The sequence below is a fragment of the Poeciliopsis prolifica genome, unplaced genomic scaffold, assembly GCF_027474105.1.
Source record: "Poeciliopsis prolifica strain line A6 unplaced genomic scaffold, Auburn_PproV2 SCAFFOLD036, whole genome shotgun sequence".
NCBI lineage: Eukaryota > Metazoa > Chordata > Actinopteri > Cyprinodontiformes > Poeciliidae > Poeciliopsis > Poeciliopsis prolifica.
In genome coordinates, this window is record NW_026562411.1 from 370,894 (window position 1) to 395,642 (window position 24,749).

At 45.6% G+C, this 24,749-nt stretch overlaps 1 protein-coding gene across 1 annotated transcript in view; it reads left to right on the plus strand.

Annotated features, from left to right (window-relative positions):
* The first annotated feature begins 727 nt into the window (after positions 1-727).
* LOC129374597 (inactive dipeptidyl peptidase 10-like) overlaps positions 728-24,749 on the plus strand; it is a 34,275-nt gene continuing 10,253 nt past the window's right edge. Inside the window, exons 1-11 of the mRNA XM_055053109.1 lie at positions 728-1,182; positions 7,571-7,685; positions 10,210-10,305; positions 17,126-17,220; positions 18,829-18,903; positions 19,484-19,536; positions 20,319-20,400; positions 20,616-20,736; positions 21,989-22,143; positions 22,757-22,854; positions 24,263-24,386. Coding sequence (XP_054909084.1) covers positions 1,126-1,182; positions 7,571-7,685; positions 10,210-10,305; positions 17,126-17,220; positions 18,829-18,903; positions 19,484-19,536; positions 20,319-20,400; positions 20,616-20,736; positions 21,989-22,143; positions 22,757-22,854; positions 24,263-24,386 — 1,071 coding nt within the window. The 5' untranslated portion in view covers positions 728-1,125. The remainder of the gene's footprint in view (positions 1,183-7,570; positions 7,686-10,209; positions 10,306-17,125; positions 17,221-18,828; positions 18,904-19,483; positions 19,537-20,318; positions 20,401-20,615; positions 20,737-21,988; positions 22,144-22,756; positions 22,855-24,262; positions 24,387-24,749) is intronic.

Below are 24,749 nucleotides of genomic sequence, written 5' to 3' on the forward strand. Positions count from 1 at the left end.
TACATGCTAACCTAGTAGCTATAGCTGCTAACGTAGTAACTATACTTGCTAACCTAGTAACTATACCTGCTAATGCTGTCGCTATAGCTGCTAACATAGTAACTAAACCTGCTAACCTAGTAACTATACCTGCTAACCTAGTAACTATACATGCTAACCTAGTAGCTGTAGCTGCTAACGTAGTAACTATACTTGTTAACCTAGTAACTATACCTGCTAACGCTGTCGCTATAGCTGCTAACATAGTAACTAAACCTGCTAACCTAGTAACTATACATGCTAACCTTGTAGCTATACCTGCTAACCTAGTAACTATACATGCTAACCTTGTAGCTATATCTGCTAGCCTAGTAGCTATAGCTGCTAATTCATGTAAATTTAAATATAAAAACACTTTTTTAAAATCAGTTTCGCATCAAATAAATTTTGGTCTTAAATATCGAAAAAGTTTCGCTGTAGAAAGTTGGAATTGATTTCATCTCCTTTTCTGTCCTTCATCCTGATCATCTGATTATCAATATTAAAGGTCAAAGATCAACATCGGTATATTTCACGTGTCTGTCTAATTCATGACGTCATTCTGAACAGATTCTCATTTATCGATACTTCGTTATTGATTTATGATTCCAGTCTGGGGATTCCTGACTCAGGTCTTTGGATCTCAGTTCTGGTTCTGGTTCTGATGACTTTTCAAAGCTGTTTAACTGGCGGGTTGTCTGGGTTTGATGGTACCGAACCTGTCAGAACCCGCCGGTTCTACACGACTCCATCAGAACCTCTCATCCTGAGGAGCTGCAGCCCGCCCCTCCCTCTGACCCTTCATCACCTCCTCCTCTTCCTCCTCTCAGGCTGCGTCCTCCAGAACATCAGCGGATCGCAGCAGAACCTCCGCGGCTCTGAGAGCGTCTCGGTTCCGTTTGTCCGGAACCAGCGCGTCTGAAAGGAGGAGGAGGCGCTCAGCCCGGTTCCGTCCCGGTTCCGCTCCGGTTCTCCTCCACGCATCATCTCCAGTCGTGACGCTTCTGTTTCGGATTCCGCAGCGGAACCGAACCGGGTCCGGTTCTCCGTCGGTTGTAGAAGGTTCGCATTGGAATTGGACCGGGTTCCGTGGACAGCAGGGGGACCATGACCGCCACCAAGGAGCAGCAGAACCAGAGACCGAACCAGCCGCAGCAGGATGAGGTGAGCCGCTGCTGATGCCGATTTCATCCAGAACCCGTCCGGGTCCAACAGAACCGGCGGGTCTGAGCCGTTTGGGTCCAACAGAACCGGCGGGTCTGAGCCGTTTGGGTCGAGATTTCTGTGCAGATGATGATGATGATGATGAAGATGAGGAGTGAAGTTGCAGCAGCTGAGGGGTGATGAAGAGGAATGATGAAGAGTCTGGACCTGCAGGGGGCGCCGTTGCGCTCAGCTGCAGCTAAAGCTCATTAGCAGGAAGCTAACAGCTGATGGAGCAATTAGACAGGAAATAGTTGCCCTGACAGTTGCCCTGATAGTTGCCCTGATAGTTGCCCTGACAGTTGCCCTGATAGTTGCCCTGACAGTTGCCCTGATAGTTGCCCTGATAGTTGCACTGATAGTTGCCCTGACAGTTGCCCTGATATTTGCCCTGATAGTTGCCCTGATAGTTGCACTGATAGTTGCCCTGACAGTTGCCCTGATAGTTGCCCTGATAGTTGCCCTGACAGTTGCCCTGATAGTTGCCCTGACAGTTGCCCTGATAGTTGCACTGATAGTTGCCCTGACAGTTGCCCTGATAGTTGCACTGATAGTTGCCCTGACAGTTGCCCTGATAGTTGCCCTGACAGTTGCCCTGATAGTTGCCCTGACAGTTGCCCTGATAGTTGCCCTGACAGTTGCCCTGATAGTTGCCCTGACAGTTGCCCTGACAGTTGCCCTGACAGTTGCACTCATAGTTTGCCCTGACAGTTGCCCTGATAGTTGCCCTGATAGTTGCCCTGACAGTTGCCCTGACAGTTGCCCTGATATTTGCCCTGATAGTTGCCCTGACAGTTGCCCTGATAGTTGCCCTGACAGTTGCCCTGATAGTTGCCCTGATAGTTGCCCTGACAGTTGCCCTGATAGTTGCCCTGACAGTTGCCCTGATAGTTGCCCTGACAGTTGCCCTGATAGTTGCCCTGACAGTTGCCCTGATAGTTGCCCTGATAGTTGCCCTGATAGTTGCCCTGACAGTTGCCCTGATAGTTGCCCTGATAGTTGCCCTGATAGTTGCCCTGATAGTTGCCCTGACAGTTGCCCTGATAGTTGCCCTGATAGTTGCCCTGATAGTTGCCCTGACAGTTGCCCTGATAGTTGCCCTGACAGTTGCCCTGATAGTTGCCCTGATAGTTGCCCTGACAGTTGCCCTGATAGTTGCCCTGATAGTTGCCCTGACAGTTGCCCTGATAGTTGCCCTGATAGTTGCCCTGATAGTTGCCCTGATAGTTGCCCTGACAGTTGCCCTGATAGTTGCCCTGATAGTTGCCCTGATACAGTTTTGTAATAATTTAATTGGAATTTATGGCGAGAAAAGAAAACGATGCGACAATCTCTAGAAGCTTTCATCCTGTTTAATCCGGTTTATTCTGGTCTTCTGCTCACAGGCCTTCAGGTCCAGCTGGTTTTCCAGAGCCGGGTTTGGATCCGTCCTCCAGAACCAGCTGACCCAAACGGGACCAGGGTTTCCCAGTAAACCCGCTCAGCCCGGCGGCCGGGTTGCGAGGCCGCATTAAAAGATGTTAAAGTAGACAGAAAATGTAAAAATATTACATGTTGATGGAGAACATCTCAGATGAAAGGATATTTGAACGTTTGAAAAACCCAATTAAAATGAATATCAATTATTTGCACTTCTGTTTAATCCAAATTAAGTTAGTGGCTCCATCGGGCCCCCGGGGCTACAGGGGTCCCATAAAAGCTAATATTTATTTAGATAATCAATACTGCTGAATTTATTTAATGGTTTCAGCATAGATAGATTAAAAGACACGGCAAACTGGTAATACAGACATGAACCAGACAGACATAAATCATCTTCACCGCCTTGAAAGCCACTACAAGTTATTCCTGCGGTTCACGTAGAGCTGCGCAACCAGAGCTAAGGCGATCTGAGCTAACGGAACCAGAGCTAACGGACCAGAGCTAACGCGACCTGAGCTAACGGGACCAGAGCTAACGGACCAGAGCTAATGCGGCCTGAGCTAACGGGACACAGTTAACGTGACTGGAGCTAAAGGACCAGAGCTAACGCGACCTGAGCTAACGGGACCAGAGCTAAAGGGACCAGTGCTAACAGGACCAGAGGTAACGGGACCAGAGCTAACGGGACCAGAGCTAATGGGACCAGTGCTAACGGGAGCAGAGCTAATGGGACCAGAGCTAACGGGACCAGAGCTAATGGGACCAGAGCTAATGGGAGCAGAGCTAATGGGACCAGAGCTAATGCGACCTGAGCTAACACGACCAGAGCTAACACGACCAGAGCTAATGCGGCCTGAGCTAACGGGACACAGTTAACGCGACTGGAGCTAAAGGACCAGAGCTAACGCGACCTGAGCTAACGGGACCAGAGCTAAAGGGACCAGTGCTAACAGGACCAGAGGTAACGGGACCAGCTAACGGGACCAGAGCTAATGGGACCAGTGCTAACGGGAGCAGAGCTAATGGGACCAGAGCTAACGGGACCAGAGCTAATGGGACCAGAGCTAATGGGAGCAGAGCTAATGGGACCAGAGCTAACGGGACCAGAGCTAACGGGACCAGAGCTAATGGGACCAGAGCTAACTGGACCAGAGCTAATGGGACCAGAGCTAATGGGAGCAGAGCTAACACGACCAGAGCTAACAGGACACAGTTAACGCGACTGGAGCTAAAGGACCAGAGCTAACGCGACCTGAGCTAACGGGACCAGAGCTAAAGGGACCAGTGCTAACAGGACCAGAGGTAACGGGACCAGAGCTAACGGGACCAGAGCTAATGGGACCAGCTAACGGGACCAGAGCTAATGGGACCAGAGCTAATGGGAGCAGAGCTAATGGGACCAGAGCTAACGGGACCAGAGCTAACGGACCAGTGCTAAGGACCAGAGCAAATGGGACCAGAGCTAATGGGAGCAGAGCTAATGGGACCAGAGCTAACGGGACCAGAGCTAACGGGACCAGTGCTAACAGGACCAGAGCAAATGCGACCAGAGCTAACGGGACCAGTGCTAATGGGACCAGAGCTAACGGGACCAGAGCTAACGGGACCAGAGCTAACGGGACCAGAGCTAACGAGACAAGAGCTAATGGGACCAGACCTAATGGGACCAGAGCTAACGGGACTAGTGCTAACAGGACCAGAGCTAACGGGACCAGAGCTAATGGGACCAGTGCTAACGGGAGCAGAGCTAATGGGACCAGAGCTAACGGACCAGCTAGTGGGACCAGAGCTAACGGGACCAGAGCTAACGGGACCAGAGCTGGTGGGACCATAGCTGGTGGGACCAGAGCTGGTGGGACCAGAGCTGGTGGGACCAGAGCTAACGGGACCAGAGCTAATGGGACCAGAGCTAATGGGAGCAGAGCTAATGGGACCAGAGCTAACGGGACCAGAGCTAACGGGACCAGTGCTAACAGGACCAGAGCTAATGCGTCCAGAGCTGGTGGGACCAGAGCTAACGGGACCAGTGCTAACGGGAGCAGAGCTAACGGGACCAGAGCTAGTGGGACCAGAGCTAACGGGACCAGAGCTAATGGGACCAGTGCTAACGGGAGCAGAGCTAATGGGACCAGAGCTAATGGGACCAGAGCTAACGGGACCAGAGGAAACGGGACCAGAACTAAAGGGACCAGAGCTAACGGGACCAGAGCTAACGGGACCAGAGCTAGTGGGACCAGAGCTAACGGGACCAGAGCTAACGGGACCAGAGCTAGTGGGACCAGAGCTAACGGGACCAGAGCTAACGGGACCAGAGCTGGTGGGACCATAGCTGGTGGGACCAGAGCTGGTGGGACCAGAGCTAATGGGACCAGAGCTAATGGGAGCAGAGCTAATGGGACCAGAGCTAACGGGACCAGAGCTAACGGGACCAGTGCTAACAGGACCAGAGCTAATGCGACCAGAGCTAACGGGACCAGAGCTAATGGGACCAGAGCTAACGGGACCAGAGCTAACGGGACCAGAGCTAACGGGACCAGTGCTAACGGGAGCAGAGCTAACGGGACCAGAGCTAGTGGGACCAGAGCTAATGGGACCAGAGCTAACGGGACCAGTGCTAACGGGACCAGAGCTAACGGGACCAGAGCTAATGGGACCACAGCTGGTGGGACCAGAGCTAGTGGGACCAGAGCTAACGGGACCAGAGCTGGTGGGACCAGAGCTAGTGGGACCAGAGCTAATGGGACCAGAGCTGATGTAAAGTTCTCCAAAGACACTTGATTCCTCCTAGGAGGTTGATGTAAATATTTGTTCTCACTTTTATTAATGTGGGTAAATATCCATGCAGGTCAGTTTGTGTCCAGTTTGAGTGAAAGGAGGCGAGGTGAACCCGTGCTCAGGTAAAGTTTAGAAATAAAGGGGCAGCAGCGCTGTGATTGGTCCGCTCCCTGTGGGTTTATGAATCCACCATATGTTGTCTTTAGGGATAAATCTACTCTGCCAGAGAAAAGCTCAGCACAACAGAGACTGTTTAAATAAGTCCTGCTTATTGAAACATAAAAAGCTATTTTATTATTACTATTGTTTTTGTAAAAATAACAACAAGCAGCGCTCAGCCTGGCGGGCTGCCAGGCTTATAATACACTGAGGGAAACCCAAGTGGACTGAGTTCTGTGATGTTCCTTCTAAGATCTTTAGTTATTTTCCAGAGGTTCATGTTGAGCTTCGTTCTCATTTATCCTTCATCAAACTTCCTTCCAGATTTTCTTTGATTAAATCTGAATCTGATTAAAGTTTGTTAGTTTGAATTAAATCAGATTCTGATATTTTTATATTTCTGCCAGCTGAATAATTGGAGCCATTTCAGTTTGTCTGATGGGAATTAAACCAATGAGTGTAAATTAATAAATTGCAGTGACAATAAATCCAGAATATTGCACTTCATTTGTTCTCACATTTATTAATGTGGATAAAACCAGAAATATTAGAGAGGCAGGAAGAGTCTGAACTAAATATAGAAATGAATAACGCAGCAGTGAAACGTCTGGACTGCCTTGCAGCCAGGCCTGAGAGGCAGAACCCAGAGAAACGGATCAGAATCACCTTAACTGATTACTTCCCCCTGCTGCTGGAAGTTAGCATCTGGCTAATCTCTGTGTTTTAGGTATCATTAGTTATGATATCTAACAATAAATTGTCACAGATGTTATTGCGATAAACAATAACACTCTCTGGTAACGATGCAAGATTAACTGGAGCCGGAAAACATTTTAAAGATCCAAAATAAACAAAACAACAAATAAAATTTCTGTAATCAAACTCTCATACAGATGTTTCTCATTATAATTTATCGTGAGATTAATGGATTTACTACGACAGTATGAACTGAACGTCCATTACTATTTATTTTAATATCTAAATTTAATTAAAAATAGATTTTTGTTGTGAGTCAACTGGACATGTTGATCTGTCAGTGTTCATCACTAATATGGATTTATGCTCTAATATTGTGAAATATGAAATCAAACAAAATTGGTGTCAGACGTTTGTGCCAGCTCAAACATAGCCGAGTTTATTGACACCTATTGTGTGTGATTTGCTGGTTGACCTTCAATGACCTCTAGGAACATTTCTTTATATCTCTGAAATGATAGCAGCACAAAGAAAAACATTTTGCTGCACAAACGTTGACACCAATTTTGTCTGATTTGAAGAAGGTGGAGGAGCAACTTCACTGAAATTCCCAGAACAGCAGGAACCAAAGATCTGAAGCGCGTTGCAGGAGGAAGTACAGGCCTGTAACACCGGGACATCCAGCAGATCTTAACAATCCTACATACACTTTTCTCAATGAAATATGTAATTCCAGAGGTAATATATGCTGCTGTAACGTTTGTCTCTGATCGCTGATCATGTCATTGATCTGTATTGATCTGATGCTCTCAGTTCGTCTTCCCATCACTTCTTTATTGGTTTATTATCGTTTCTGCTCTCGTTTTGCTTCCAGTGACTGTTTCCTGTTGTTTATTTCTCTTTGTGACATTTTGTTGTTGATGAGTTTGTTTGCTGGTCAAATTTACATTTCCAATTGGCTGTGTTGCTAGGCAACGCACGATGCAGCCACCCCGCCGCAGATGAGCAGCATTTGATTTTCAAGCATTTTCCTTTTTATTAATGTCTCAGAAAAATAGAGTGAAAATCTGATTTTATCAGGATGAGACCAACAGAGAGGGAGCGACCTGCAGCCAAGATGGCCGCCGCGGCGCTCAGGCTGTGGCAGATGGAAGATTCATGTTTCACTTTCATAATCCGGCTGCATTAAACATCCTGAAGTATAATGACTGGACTCTGGGACCGGACCGGTCCGGTCCTGGTTCCGGTCCTGGTTCCGGTCCGGTTCTGCTCCTTAACTGTGGTTCTCCTGTTCCAGGACCTGGGTGCGGTCAGCCCTCCTCAGAGGAACTGGAAAGGCATCGCTATCGCTCTACTGGTCATACTGGTGGTCTGCTCCCTCATCACCATGTCCGTCATCCTGCTCAGCCCAGGTAACAGCTGGTTCTGACCCGGTTCTGACCCGGTGTCCTAACTGTCCGTGACGCGTGCGTCGCCTCCCGTTCTGCTGGCTCGGCAGATCTCGTCCAGCTAGTGGTTCTGTGTCGGGTCCGGATCACGGTGAGCTCCATTTATTGAATTAGTGCGGCTGTAGAACTGCACTGTAAAACATTTCAGTTTAATTAAAGAGTTTCTCATGCAGCTGCACATGCTGGCAGAGTGTAACACAGACATCCTGTCATTTCAGCGACCTGCAGGTCGGTGGAGAAAACCTGCAGCGCAGAGCGGCAAACAGGAACCCGGGTTCACCTGAGCTCACATGGGTTCACCCGGGTTCACCTGTGCTCACTTGCGCTCACCCTGGTTCACCTGCTGTCACCTGGGCTCACCTGCGCTCACCTGGTTCACCCGGGTTCATCTGCACTCACCTGGGCTCAGCCGGGTTCACCCGGGTTCACCTGCGCTCACCTGGTTCACCTGGGTTCACCTGCACTCACCTGGGCTCACCTGGGCTCAACTGCACTCACTTGGGCTCAGCCGGGTTCACCTGGGTTCACCTGCGCTCACCTGGGCTCAGCCGGGTTCACCCGGGTTCACCTGAGCTCACCTGGGTTCACCCGGGTTCACCTGAGCTCACATGGGTTCACCTGGGCTGACTTGGGCTCACCTGCGCTCACCTGGTTCACCTGGGTTCACCTGCACTCACCTGGGCTCACCTGGGCTCAACTGCACTCACCTGTGCTCACCCGGGTTCACCTGTGCTCACCTGGTTCACCTGGGTTCACCTGCTCACCTGGGCTCACCCAGGTTCACCTGGGCTCAACTGCGCTCACTTGGGCGTGGTTCCTGGGCCAGGAGGAGAGAAGCCTCTCTGAGGCAGTTAGGGGTCAAAGGTTACCTACCTGATCAAGGTGTGTTCCAGCCAGAGTTCGTCTGTCCTGGGGAAGCGTCCCCAGACAAAGGGGGGTCAGTGGTCCTTCCTCTGGAGGGATTCCAACAAATTCAAACGTTGCAGAGTTTGAATTTGTCTCATTTAATTCCAATAAAATCCTGATTCTGATGTGGTTTGATTCTTACACTGTAATTAGAACATTTTTAACAGGTAGGATTCTGTTAAAGTCCTACCTGTTAGGGCAGGGTTGGGGTTATCGTTTTGGGGGTTTGTTCCAACGCTAAGCTAACCGTAACTCCTAAGCTTCCACTTCATGTTGATTAACTCGGATAATGTTATCCAACGTATTTCACATGAACAATCTGCTATAGTTTTAGTTTGTAAACATGATGGCAGCAGTTTTAGACGAGTAGCACGGACGGACAGATCTGGCTATCAATCCGGTAGGATAATCTGACGAGGTAGCTCAGATAGTCAGGACACCTGTTAGATACATTTATCAGAGTTCCATAGTTGTAAAAAGCTGCTTCATTTAAACTTATTGACTTAAACAAAGCTGCTGTGCCGCATTAGCAACCACAGGCAACATGGCCGACCTTCAGGCTGACCTCTGGTTGACCTCTGGGCAGCCACCCGTTTGAGGGAGAAATTCCGCCATGATAAAAAATCTTTGTTGTTTGAATATTTTCTGATAAATATGTACAAGCAATTATAATTATGGGCAAAAATACTAGTTTCATGCCATGTTAGTGGTAAAATCTAATATTCTAGACGTGTTTAGTCCAGATTTAGTTCTTCTCAGTGAATATTGCTGTGATAATATCGGTGGTTATTAGTGATTATTGTTAGAGAGAAAATATCTTTGCAAGCTGTGTGGCACCGGCTCAGGTCTCTCTGGCCTCCAGAACCAACAAGGATTTTCTGTTTGGACAGATAAGGAGCAACAACTTGACTCATTTGTTATTTGGTGCCACTGAGATGGAGCAGATTTTGATTTCCAGGAAGTCCAAAACCAGTTCCTGGAAGGCCTAAAATACAAATAGTACAAATTACAGAACAACTAGCAAGGGAAGGGAAGCAATGCCATTGGTCCAACCGTTCAAACACACAGCAGTAGAGATGACAGACATAAAAAGTGACGCATCAGAAAGAGCTGAGAGAGTCTGGATATTTGTTAGAGACGTTTTGTGACGTGTGATTCCACAGATGTGCAATTAAGAAGTGTCTTCCTGCTCGGCCTGAGCAGTGAAGAATCCCAGTTATTTTTATAGTCATATAATCCATAAGTTCTGATTTCTGGTCCTGCTGCCAGTGAAGCTGGTTAAAAGTCTTTATCTGAGTTAGTTAGATTTCATTTACTGATGAAAAAATGTTTTCGAACCAACCAGAGGCCTGAGAAGACGATGACAGGAAGCTGAAGTCCTGCAGGTTGTTTTCAGGCTCCTGATTGGTTCGCTCTTTGCCAGCCACACAGACTGTGTGACCGACTGCTGGAGCTTTGACCTCTGTGGCAAACAGAGGCAGCTAACTCGTGGATGTTTAATTCAAAGCAAACTCTATTTCACTCTATGTAACTGCATAAAGAGTGGAAAGTGAAACCTGTCTGCTTGTGTTTGTGTTTTCAGTCGATAGCCAAGCCGGCAGCGACACCAAGCTGACCGTGGAGGATCTGTTCAGACCAGAGTTCAGAGTGCACGACCCGGAGGCCCGATGGATCAATGGTGAGCACAGCTAGTCTGGGTTTGGGTTTCATCTGCTGGCTCTGTTTGATGGAGGAAATGGTGGATTATTCCAGCAGCTTCCCTCTCCTGGCTCAAATGTTGATCAAGTTTTGCTGGGATATGATGGTTGGCAGCTGTGGCTGGAACGGCTGCAGGAGCAGGCGGCCATGTTTGATCTCTTTATGCTAACCAGACGTATCATTGAGATTCCCAGCACTTATTTATCCGTATTGATTCCTGATTTGCTGGAGGCGGAGCCGCTGCTGACCTTAGCTGTAAATGAACAACATGAGATCAAACCAGGGTTTGGCTGGAGAGCAGGGAGTCCATGCAGAAACACAACTGGTTTGTTTTTCTGCTAAATTATTTGGTGTTTTTGAAATCTTTCCTGTCAAACTGATGAACATTTTTCATCACCTGATGAAGTTTATTAATTATCTGATAAGTTTATTAATCGAGTGATGAATCGTTTTCCAACTCAGTGAATCCATCAGTTATTGATCATCATTATCATAAATTATGTGGCAAATGTTTAAATCGATGGAAAGTATGTAGAAAAACCTGAACTTTATAATCAGTGGAAACCAAAGTCTGAGCAGAGAGAAACAGAAATGAATTCAGCCGTTCATCCTGGGTTCATGTTTTCACAGGAACAGTTTGTTACTTCATGTTTTGGTGAAGATCAGTAGTTAAAGTGTGAATCCAGCGATTTGACGTTTTAAACTCCACCACTGAATAAAACATTCTGAATTATGATCAGCAACAGACAATAAAATGCAGTTTATGTGAGGATAATGAGAAACAGCTCCTTTTAGCCGGAGGTGCACAGAGTTTCATCACAGAGGAGAAAAACATTTTTAAAAACTAAATTTGTCTAAACTTGTTTTTGTTGTTTCCTGCTCAACCATAAGCACGAGGAAACAGGCAATCACTCTTTGTTGCATCTTTTGGGCCATAAATGGCCCCTGCGCCTCACTTTGAACACCCTTGTTTACAGTAGTGGCAGTTCAGTGAATTAATGTGAAATTGTTAATTTTAGGCAATAAAATTTTAAGTTGCTCATTAAAAGTGAGTTAAATAGTTTATTTATATCTTTCAACGTTTTTCTAATATTGTATAAAGTAATAATCAGACTATTTTAACTTTTTATCTGATTATTGTTCAGATTCATTTTTCCTCAGTTCAGCTCCTGGTTCCCCTCTGGTCTGCAGTAAACCTCCACCAATCAATAACCAATCAATACTATTTGCGTGAAACTAATCACCATTAAATAGCTATCAATGTCTTATTCACAGGTTTGTTGTTAGCGGCTGCTGAAAGTAACTAAAATAGTCACTTTTAATTTAACTTAGTTACTTTTCAAATCAAGTAATCAATAATCTGCTAAGGTTCTTTTTCAAGAAGTAATCAGTAATCCGATTTAAGTTACTATTTCAAAATAACGATGCCATCACTGCTCAAGAGGTGTGTCAGTGTGTGTCGGTGTTGGAGTGGAGGAGAAAACCTGTATTTCTTGACTCAGCAGTAGCATGCTATCACATTGATCCTGGCGGTTTAGCTGTTAGCATTTAGCATGCTATCACATTGATCCTGGCAGTTTAGCTCTTAGCATTTAGCATGCTATCACATTGATCCTGGCAGTTTAGCTCTTAGCATTTAGCATGCTATCACATTGATCCTGGCGGTTTAGCTCTTAGCATTTAGCATGCTATCACATTGTTCCTGACAGTTTAGCTCTTAGCATTTAGCATGCTATCACATTGTTCCTGACAGTTTAGCTCTTAGCATTTAGCATGCTATCACATTGATCCTGACGGTTTAGCTGTTAGCATTTAGCATGCTATCACATTGATCCTGGCGGTTTAGCTCTTAGCATTTAGCATGCTATCACATTGATCCTGGCGGTTTAGCTGTTAGCATTTAGCATGCTATCACATTGATCCTGGCGGTTTAGCTGTTAGCATTTAGCATGCTATCACATTGATCCTGGCGGTTTAGCTTTAGCATTAGCATGCTATCACATTGATCCTGGCGGTTTAGCTATTAGCATTTAGCATGCTATCACATTGATCCTGGCGGTTTAGCTGTTAGCATTTAGCATGCTATCACATTGATCCTGGCGGTTTAGCTGTTAGCATTTAACATGCTATCACATTGATCCTGGCGGTTTAGCTGTTAGCATTTAGCATGCTATCACATTGATCCTGGCGGTTTAGCTGTTAGCATTTAGCATGCTATCACATTGATCCTGGCGGTTTAGCTGTTAGCATTTAGCATGCTATCACATTGATCCTGACGGCTTAGCTGTTAGCATTTAGCATGCTATCACAATGATCCTGGCAGTTTATCTCTTAGCATTTAGCATGCTATCACATTGATCCTGGCGGTTTAGATCTTAGCATTTAGCATGCTATCACATTGATCCTGGCAGTTTAGCTGTTAGCATTTAGCATGCTATCACTTTGATCCTGGCAGTTTAGCTGTTAGCATTTAGCATGCTATATCTTTGATTGTGGCGGTTTAGCTGTTAGCATTTAGCATGCTATCACTTTGATCCTGGCAGTTTAGCTGTTAGCATTTAGCATGCTATCACATTGATCCTGGCAGTTTAGCTGTTAGCATTTAGCATGCTATCACATTGATCCTGGCAGTTTAGCTGTTAGCATTTAGCATGCTATCACTTTGATCCTGGCGGTTTAGCTGTTAGCATGTAGTTAACATGCTAATGCTGCGTGACTTCAAGAGCTCATAGGGAATCAATTGCTGCTGATGAATGCTTCCATAATCCAGCAGGTGAACAGGAAGATGAATCTGGATCTAGTCTTCTCAAAGTGAGCCACACTGACCTTTACTCTGGAGGAAGCCCTGGTAAGCGGCTGCAGCTGAGCCGCTGCGGGTGGCGGCGGCCATCTTTCACCTCTGAGTCGAGCAGTTTCATTATTCATGGCACTGCGGACGTGCAGCATTAATTATACATTAGAGTCTGTTCTTTTTAAGCTCTGATTGGTCCATTATTTAAAGAGACAAGTGCAGAGAACCAGAGCAATTTTTAAAGATCACTGCAGCCATTATCATATTCATCCGTCTCCCAGCGAGGAGCCGTGTTCGCTCTGCAGGAACGACACACAAAACACAGTTTCACTGTAAATTTGGCTAAAACTGAAAAAAAATTGGGATTTATTGTGATTTCTTCTCACCGGCTCAGAAAGGAGATTATGGGCCGTTTTCACTCCAGTAGATTTGGTTCGATTGGCAAAATTGCAACATTTGTTCCATTTCCAGTTGCTGTGGTTTGTATTCACTCTGCACTGAGTCAAACGACCCAAATTAACTGAAAACCTGTTCCCCCATTCACCTGTGGGGGCGCTGCAGCAGGAACCACTGAAAGAATCGACACAAAACCTCTGAAGAAGACCAACTCTACTTCCTTCTTCACAACTGTCTGAAAGACCCAAGTACACTTGGCTGCAGCATGCGGAAAGGGGCGGGGACGGACCGCAGTCAGTCTCAGACCTTATATGGAAATGGGACCATTGCACTCCGGAAGTGAAGGGGGCGCTGTTTCCTATATTATCAATGAGCTCTCGTTTTTATTTTCTTTTGAAATCTGTGATATATTTTCACCTTTAGGAAGGATTTTCACTCTCAGCTTGTATTTGATCTTCTCTATTTCATTTACTTCAACTCAGTTTTTCACTAATTCTGCAGCTTTCTGTGATCTTCTAAATCTGCTCCTTCGTGCTGATACTGCCTCTAGTGGCGTGTGGTGGTAACACAACTAATATAACTACATTACCAAATCAGAATAGCACAAAGTCTTTATGATTTACGATTCATTTCAGCTTTACTGGCACCGTAAAAGATCAATTATCTTATAAAACACCATATTTTTTCATTTTCTTAAAGATGTAGAGCTAATTAAATGACATAAACAATACTTTTATACATTATAAATAATATCTATGTATCTCCATCAATTACAGGAGGAACAAAAGGAATAAGACATGAAACACAACTTGATCAACTATAATAAAAATACAATTTGCAATGTATACTTAAGAAATGTAACTGATCAAAAGTCAGTAACAAACAACTGAATCAGGTTCAGAAGAATAACAACCCAGGTTTTCAAACAGATACAAGCAAAAATTCAGATTTTAGTTTTTACGCTGCCATCTATATTATTCTGAGACTTTATGTTGGTAGAGTCTCATATTTAGGAAAAACTATTTAGTCCATCAACATGAAAATTTTCCTTCCACTCTAAAACAATAAATCCTATTCATAGAATCACATCATCAACAATTTATGAATAGAGTAAAACACTCAGCAAGCTGCAGGTAAATATTATCATTTAGCTGGTAAAGAATAATTATTGCCCTGTCAATAAATGATTTCTAATAGATTGTTATTACCAGAGGAAAACAGAAAGGGCTTCATGAGGTCAGAGGTCAAACTGATGAAGAAAGAGGATGGATGCTCTCTGCTAAAATATTCCTGCATCTTCCATCATCTTCCAGCAAACAGTTGAGATAAAGTTGGTTCTGGTTTCACCACCATTTACCTGCTGTTTTACCTGCCAGTGAAAGTTTCATTAAAAGCTTGTTAATCTGCAGCTCATGAGACGGAACCAGCCGAGGAGATGAAAAGTTCAAACTGGAGTTAAAATGTTGTTTTAACTTGAGTTAAACTAAAGTTAAATGTTACGTTTTAACATTTTAGCTCAACAAGCTCTAGTTGGGAGATCACTAGATCCTCTTAAAGATGGCGTCTCTGAGAACATTTCTTAAAAACTCCAAGTGTTTTCAGTGTTTTGAGCTCAATGTCCAGGAACGACTCAAAATTTGTCAGTTTCAACAGGTTGGCCTTCGACTGAAACTGGATTCACTTTCTGGTTTTGTTTACCTCATTTATTTATCTCTACTGCCTTAAGAAAATGAAGAGATGTGTTCTTTTGAGAAGGAATTTATATTTTACGGTTCCAGTAATGCCAAAATTAATAGGAAATAATAAAGATATTTCCGTTCCGTTCAGTTCCGTTCATGATTCTAATTGGTCCAAAGTTTGTATCTGAAGAAACCCGGCAGAGCGTGGCAGCATCACTCTCCTGACCAGCAGGGGGCGACAGTGGAGAGGAAAAACTCTCATTTAACAGGAAGAACCTCCAGCAGAACCTGCAGTCTGGTACCGAAACGTTCTGTCAGCAACATCTGAACTGGTCAGCTCTCTGATTATATCTGAGATAATCTGAGATTACAATCTGGATTGGCAGGGAGTCGATGAATAAAATCCAGTCTGGATCCAGATGGTAAACTGGGAGTTTTCCACCAGAACCAAGTCTAGTCAGTGGAGTACAGAGGTTCTGGAGCCAAACCCGGACATGATTGACGTCCTGTTCTCACCTTGGTGTGGCGTCGTCTCCAGAACCGGTCCAGACAGAACAGCTTGATGGCTCTGTGAGGGTCGACCCGGTTATCTCCATCAGAACCATCAGAACTGGTCTCTGCTCACATCCCTCCATGTTTCAGCAGCAAGGACGAAGGCCTCTGTCTCTGGAGACATGAAACAGGAAGTTACCTCACAGTTTGAAAAGTTCGACAAAGTTCTGCCTCTCTGTCCCGGTGAGCATTCTGGGCTTTGTAGTCCAGAACACTTGGTCCATTTGGGCCAAGTCAGTACCTTCCGCTCTGGAGGAAACCAGATGAAGGTCCAAATGTTCAACCTGAAGCCAAAGTCTGGGATGAAGGTTCATCTGAGCCTGGCGCCCAATCACAGCAGAGCGGCTCGGCGGTCCCTATTCTGGGACCAGAACCGGTCCGTATGGGCGGCCAGCGCAGCTGAAAGCAGGAAGCGATGGCTCATTAAGGTAATTATGGAAAGAGGAAGTGGAAGTTTGCCGGACGATCAACCGACACAAAGAGGGAAACGCTGAGCGGAGGATCTGACAGAGACGCCTGGCAGGCGGAGTGATGGTCCGCCTGCGACCGCCGCCCGCTGTGATGGTCCGCCTGCGACCGCCGCCCGCTGGACCCTGCCCAACGCTAATTGGTCTCCACGGAAACGGTGGCTATTCATCTCAGGAGTCGCTCTATCTGTGGCCAGAACCGCCGGACCATCAGGCAAACTGTTGGAAATGTGGAGGCAGAGAAATGGATTTCTGCTCAACTTCAGCCTGAAACTACAGACGAGTTCAAGGCCCAAAAATTCTGGTTCTCCGGGCTTCCGCTCCGGTACTGCAGCTCAGACTGGCCCAATAAACGAGATTCATGAATCTGATCAGGAACGGGACGAGCATGGCATGTGGAGTACTGCAGGGTTCTGGTTTAGGTCCAGTTCTGTTTGGCTTGTTCTAGAACGGACGGACGGACGGATGGATGGATGGATGGATGGATGGATGGATGGATGGATGGATGGATGGATGGATGGATGGATGGATGGATGGATGGATGGATGGATGGATGGATGGATGGATGGATGGATGGATGGACGGACAAGTAAATCTTCACACCTTGTGAAGGTATTTTTGTTCTGAACCAGATTGCGACTCTGTCGCTCAGACTGGATCACTGAAATCTCTTTACCTTCAGTGTTGCTCTGCTGGATAAAACCCAACAACTGCTTCGTTCTAACTGATTCTGGATGTTGTTGATGGTTTCTGGATGTTGTTGATGGTTTCTGGATGTTGTTGATGGTTTCTTGATGGTTTCTGGATGTTGTTGATGGTTTCTGGATGTTGTTGATGGGTTTTCTGTTGGTTTCTGGTTGGTGTCTGGATGTTTCTAGCAGCATTTCCTCACCAGAATCTGGTTTCTCTTACCAGATTCTGAAGTCATCTACAGGAACAGCAACGGTCATGTCATCAAGTTCAACCTTCTCACCAATGAGACCGAGATCATCCTCCCAAACACAACATTTGTAAGTAGTCCTGCTAGATTAAACTAATTTCTCTGTGTTTTATGCTGTTACCTCTGGCTGTCTACATCAGAGGGCAGTGAGATCCCTCTGGAGTTCTTCTGGAGTTCCTGGTTGAGTTGGTTGATGGACTCTGCAACGTTGTAGGGTTAGGACTAGTCGTCAGGGCAGTTCCCCTGGTTCAGAGCAGTGTTGTTGCTCCTATCTATCAATAGTGCTCAGCCTCCCTGGTCTGGTCAGTCCAGTGGTTTTGGAGAAACCATCAGATAGTTCATCCTGAGGTTTTTGAGCACTGTGGTTTTCATCCAGGAGGGCTCTGGGTGTTCGCTCTATCAGCCAGCATGTCCATTTTGTAGACTTGGGGAAGATGTTGGGTTGTGTAATTCAGGAAGGTACCGGGCCCTTCAAGACAGGGTCCCTGAACGGTACCAGTACTTGGTTCAGACGGCTAGCAGTAAGTCAGGCTCGTTTTTAGTGAGATTTGGACTCTGCCAATGCTGACCTTTGTCATTGATTCTGTTCATAACTTCAACAAACCATTTTGGTTTGGCTAATATACAAACCGATATTAGGATCGCATCTCTGCTTTTTGTGGATGATGTGGATCTACTGGTTTCATGAGGTCGTGATCCACTGGAGCAGTTCGCCATTGAGGCAGCCAGGTTGAGGATCGGGGGGGATGTCCTGCCCCAAGATGAGGACTTCACGTGTCTGCCGTGAAGCGACGTGAAGCGGGCGCCGTACCGGTCCGATGTGGTGAACAGGGAGCTGAGTGACAAAGCGAAGCTCTCGATTTGCCAGTTGATCTACGTTCTCACCCTTATCTATGGTCATGAGCTTTGGGTCATGACCGACAGAACGAGGTCACGGGTAGTAGCGGCCAAAATGAGTTTTCTCCATAGGGGGTCTGGGCTCTCCCTTAGAGAGAGAAGCTGCTCCTTCACACCGGGAGGAGTCAGTAGAGGTCTGGTTAGGGTGGACGCCTCGCTGGTTACAGGTTCATGTCCCACCATGAGGAGACCTAGTGAAAGACCAGGACATGTTGGAGAGACGATGTTCCCATCTGGGAACAACTTGGGATTTCTCCAGATAATCTGGATCAGAAATCGGGTTCCTCCCAAAAATGATCTGTTAAAAATGTTTTGTTAAATATACTGTGAGAATAAAAAGTGTTAAACTGTTTTGCTCTTTGTGGTCTGGAAGGTTATTTGTGTTAAACAACAACGCTCTTGCCTCCGCTAACATTGACACATACATGCTAAGCTAAGTGGTAGCTTTAGCTGTGGAGGGAGACGTGGAGAACCTGAATGAAATGCCCAGAAAACAACAGAAACTATCAGAAACTGAATTGAAAAGATGAAAAGTCAGTGCAACAGTTAGCAGTTAGCTTTCTACAGCAGCGTCCTCCATGTTGTAGCTCCTCAGCTGGGAACTGACCCATTTTATTCACCTCCATCTGTGACAATCTGGAGCTAATGCTACATGTAGCAACTGATCTTTGTAGCTAGCTGGCAGAGTGTTAGCTAGCTGCAGTTCATGCGAATGTGTGAAATGATGATAAAAGGTCATCAAGGAATAATTACTGTGAATTATTGTTTTCTGCTGTTTCAGGTGAATTTCAACGTGGCAAAGTTTTCTTTGTCTCCAGATATGAAGTATGTTTTGTTCGCCTATGAAGTGAAGCAGGTGAGTCATGCTTTGCAGCCGCCATCTTGGTTTCTTCACGTCTGCATCCCTCCGTGAACAGGTGTAGCACACTTAGCACATTAAATAGCATGTTAGCATATGCTAAACATCGTGTTGGTCTGGTGCTTCGGCGATAGTGGAGTTCATTCGTTGGGCTGGGGCTAGCACAGCTAGCTTCTAATTAGTGCAGCTAGCTAGTTAGCTGATTGTTCTGGTCAGAAGAGCCTGTGGTTCTGCAGAGAATGTTCCTGAACGTAGCTGTAGCTTCGATGCTCTGAATGCCAGGCCACACTCTGGCCACTTCATTAGGTACAGCTACAACATTTCCAGAGGTTTCCTGTGAGTCCTGGTAGCCAGCGCTCCTCCCTTGGGTTGTGTTTAGGTGTTTGGACTCATCTGATGTAAAGACATTTGTCCTCCATTCGTCTCCACTCTGCAGACGCTCTCTGCCACAATGCGAAATTAAACATCTCACCATCAACTGGCAGCATGCAGCTGAGATGTTCCAGCCTGAATCAGAAAGCGGCTGCTCCACCTGAGTATTTCCTGCTGATGTCGTCCTTCTCTGCTCTGTCTGCAGGTTTACCGCCACTCCTTCATGGCGTCCTACAGCATCTACAACATCCACACACGGTGAGCAGCTGGACCACAAGCTGCAGGGAAATGCAGCTTGTGCAACAACGCTCTCGCCTCCGCTAGAGGCGGAGCGGAGAGCGGAGTTAGATGGATCCTGGTTAGATGGATCCAGGATGTCTGTGACAGCAAGAGGAGTCTTGGAGCGGCTGAGCTACAGCAGCAGTTGGCCTGCTAGCTAACAACAAGAACGATGGCCGGACCAGAAACGGACCTGAAAATGTTTCCTGGTCCGACTGGTTCCCCCTGCTGATCACAGACAAAACTTAATTTCTGTTTCTTTAACCAAAATTAAAGGAAACCCCCAAAATAAACGAGTTTGACACAAAGAAAACGGTATTTTATCTCCAGAGATGGAGGAGGAGGATCAGATCATAAATCTGTTTCTGTTTAAATCTTTGTCTTTGTTCTGCTCACGTCCAAAATGTAATTTCATAACAGTGTGTTTCCATTACAAAGGAAATAAAATCAAAATAATAAACTTGTTCACACATTAGCGCTAAAACTTTTAATCAAAAAATAAAATTGGTAGAATTTATGTTCACATTTCGACTGAATCAGTTTTTTGATGAATAGAAACACAGAGCATGTTGAGCTGACGGGGGCAGCAATTTGGGGGCAGCGACACAAACTGAGTTAAAAACATTGAAAGAATTCCAGAAAATGTTCCAGAGCGCTTGGAGAGCTGATGGAAACCTCCGGAGCTAATTCTAACTTACTCCAGTCTGCCTAGAGGTCAGCCCCTAGCTGACCTCCGGCTGACCTCCGGCTGTGTGTTTCAGGGAGGTGTGGGAGCTGGACCCTCCGGAGGTGGTGAACTCGGTGCTGCAGTACGCTTCGTGGGGCGTCTCCGGACAGCAGCTGGTGAGGTCCAAACACGGTTTTTTCCTGAAACATTGAAATAAACCTGAACCAGAATATCCGCTGATGCAGGAAGGGATCGATGTTGAAGGTCTGCTGTTGTTTCCTTCCTGCCTGTATGTGGTCAGATGTGATTGTAAATCATGGTGGATGCTCCACAGATAAAGTGTTGAGCTGTCCTAGGATCTTATTGTTGGCCCTGTGCTACATGTGTGCAGATCTACATATTTGAAAACAACATCTACTACAGATCTCATGTGAAGAGCAACTCTCTGCGGCTAACGTCTTCAGGAAAGGAAGGAGTCATCTTCAACGGAATCGCCGACTGGCTCTATGAAGGTTCGGCCCGTTCCTGCTCCGTCTAGAACCGGAACCGGACGTTTTCTACGCCAGTTCCATGTTGTAGATCAGAAGTCTTCAACACGGGCGTCACATTGATAAAATAAGGTGTGACACAAGGTGGCGCTGCTTCCCGCCAGGCGCTTGGATGAATCCTGTTCTCAGTTTAATCTTCTCCATGAAGAAAATAACTTGTTTTATTTTTGGAAATGTCCTCTGAGTGCATGGACCATAAAGTTTTATTGCTATTTTATGAACCAGCTTTATGTAGACTGTGCTTAGCTTTGTGGCTAGCATGCTAGTTGGCCTGCTAGCTTACCGGCTAACTTGTTAGCTAGCAGTGGCGTCACTAGACAATGATATTATTCAATAAAATATATAAATAAATATTTATGTATGAAATGTCGGGATCTGTTCTAGGTTACAATGGCTTGTGTTAAGTGCAGCGAATGATTCAGCTGCTGCAATATTTCAGCATGAGGTTATGAAATATTCATTGTTTCAGTGCAGATTTCTTCCCTCTGGCTGGGAAAAAATTCATCTGTGTTTTTACTTTCAACCTCAAAATGAGAGCTGCAGCTGTAACGGTTTCAGTGTTAATTATTTTCTTTAGTATAATTAGATTCCCATCGTGATTCTGGCGCTGAACCGTTTTCAATTAGCAGCTACCTCAGTTTTTATCCATGGCAATAATAAAAGGACATGGAATATTTTAACAGCATAAATGTTAATCACTTAAAACTACACGCATATGGAGGACAAATACTCCCAACATTGATATATGTACTTTTCTACTTTACCTCTTCTAAAGAGTAAAAAGGAAAATAAAAAATAAATCTGTAAATAAACAAATAAGAAAATGTATGATTAAAAAAGTCAGTGTAAATTACATATGAAATGATAACATAATTTGAAAACATAAACAGGAAAAATAGAGAAAATACACAATATGAAAAAAGACAAAAGGAAACAAATTAAACCTATAAGATTGGAAATAAAATGAAAAATTGAACAAGTGACTCTGTTAAAATAACACTTTCAAATGATAAACAATAATTCATATCCTACTGAATAATCAAATAAGGATCCAGTCACATTCTGCCCTTCATGTAGCCATTTATTTAGCAGTTTTACCAGGATCAGTCCTCCATACAGGCAGACCAAAGGTAAATATCGTTAGCGATAGCGCTGAGCTAAAGGTGAACATGGCGTCCTGGTTGTAAATAATAACTGGCAGTTTGTGTGGGAACAGAGGAGATCCTGCAGAGCCATGTGGCCCACTGGTGGTCTCCAGACGGGGAGCGGCTGGCCTTCCTGGTGCTCAACGACTCTCTGGTCCCCAGCATGGTCCTGCCGCGCTTCACCGGCGCCACATACCCCAAACAGAAGCAGTACCCCTACCCCAAGGTACCGCTTCCACACACACACACCGTCTGGGACAATAAACACACCGGCTTCAGTTCTCAGAATGATTTCAAACAAACAGATCATCACCAGCTCTTACAATGAGGAGCAAAAACTCATCACGTTACGCTGAGTCAGCATTTATTTAACAAAAACTGTCAGTAATGACCTGCTGCTCGTCAACCTGGAAGGGGTCAGAGGTCATCTGTAAACCATCTCGGGTTAAAGACGCAGATGGAAGGTGGTGAACTTTTGCTCCAAATAGCTTTTTACTCTTTCTGATTTTGTAACCAGATATTTAGATCAAAATGTTTCCCTCATGATTCTTGGGTTGTTTGGAGGAAGTTTGTTCAGGTCTTGTGTTTGTGTTGTTTCCATGGAGCGACTTCACTCCGTCTCATTAGAAATAAACAAGAAGGAAATCGAGTGAATGTTGCTGATCTGGACACTTTTATGTGTTTAAATCATTTGGCCTCTTTATGAACAATTTATGACTTTGGCCAAAAATGACGCCATAAAAAGAGGGTGATGTTTGACTTGTGCTGCGTCATGTCATGGAGGTGAATGTGTTGGACTTCCTGTGTGTGATCAGCGGTGTTTCTGATTGGCTGTGCAGGCGGGCCAGCCCAACCCGACCGTCAGGCTGTTCGTGGTCAACATCTACGGGCCGACCCACACGCTGGAGCTGATGCCTCCGGAGGCACTAAGACTGCGGTGAGCAGAGCCGCCGGCGCGTAACCCCAACCTAACCCCAACCTTAACCCTAACCCTACCTTAACCCTAACCCCAACCCTCATCATGGCAACAGCTGCCAGCATCAGGCGAGACACAAAGTCAGCAAACTTAGTGGCAGCGTCTCCATCTGGTCCACCGTCCTCCTCAGGCTGATGGAGCTAGCGGGCCAACAGGAAGTTGGTTGCAGGTTGCAAAACACAACCTGTAAAACACACAACCTGTAAAACACACAACCCGTAAAACACACAACCCGTAAAACACACAACCTGCAAAACACACAACCCGTAAAACACACAACCTGCAAAACACACAACCTGTAAAACACACAACCCGTAAAACACACAACCTGCAAAACACACAACCCGTAAAACACACAACCTGTAAAACACACAACCTGTAAAACACACAACCTGCAAAACACACAACCCGTAAAACACACAACCTGCAAAACACACAACCTGTAAAACACACAACCTGCAAAACACACAACCCGTAAAACACACAACCCGTAAAACACACAACCTGCAAAACACACAACCTGTAAAACACACAACCTGTAAAACACACAACCTGCAAAACACACAACCTGTAAAACACACAACCGTAAAACACAACCTGTAAAACACACAACCTGCAAAACACACAACCTGTAAAACACACAACCTGTAAAACACACAACCTGTAAAACACACAACCTGTAAAACACACAACCTGCAAAACACACAACCTGTAAAACACACAACCTGTAAAACACACAACCCGTAAAACACACAACCCGTAAAACACACAACCTGCAAAACACACAACCTGTAAAACACACAACCTGCAAAACACACAACCTGTAAAACACACAACCTGTAAAACACACAACCCGTAAAACACACAAACACAAAATCCAATAGAAAAACGCTTCAACCTCTCCACTAAACCTCCAGACCAGTAGGGGGAGCCAGTGGTCTGGGAGAAAGAAGAGCTACATAATGCTCCACGTCTTTTATAATACTATAGAACAGACTCCATACTGCCCCTGGTGGTCTGGAGGACTTCCTTTGGGTTTTTACCATGAGTTTTTCCGTTAGCTTCTATTTCTGAGGCTGCAGCGTTTTTCTATTTATACTTTTAGACTCAGTTTGGTTTATTTATATATCAACAATTCACAACAAAAGCATTTAAAAATATAATCACTTCACATTTCACTGTCATTTGCCTGATGCTAGTTAGCACAGTGAGCTAACTTCATTATTCACATCAGATTAAATCTCCCTCCTCCTGACCAGCAGGGGGCGGCAGCAGAAAATCACTGCTTTCTCATGCCGATTGTCCTCAGAGCAGAGACTTTAACTAGGCCGCTGATCATCAACAGATGGTAATGGTGGTGTTCTCCTAGGGAGCATTATGTGAGCATGGTGAAGTGGATCAGTAAGACCCGGACGGCGGTGCGCTGGCTGAACCGGGCCCAGAACGTCTCCATCCTGACGGTGTGTGACACCACCACCGGCGCCTGCGTCACGGTGCGTCCCCCCCTCACGCTGTAGACAAACCTCCAGGTCCGCCCGTATCTGACCAGAACCAGCACAGACTCCTGCAGAGCTGATGAGTCTTGGTTTAACAATGTAGCACGCCCCAGTACTCTGACACCTCCAAATAAATGTGCTGAAGCCTTCAGAGGGCACCTGATCAGAACCAGAGTCCAGATGTTCAGGTTAGCTGCTTTGGGACAAACTCTCTCTATTGTCTGAAAAGTTGCTGAATGTAGCAATAAAATTAGCAGCAGAGCTACCTATCTGGGGCAGGCGGTTCTGGTTGGACCGACCCGGTTCTGGTCAAAGAGACAGCCTTTGACTACACTGATAAAACAACCCAATAGGAGAGGC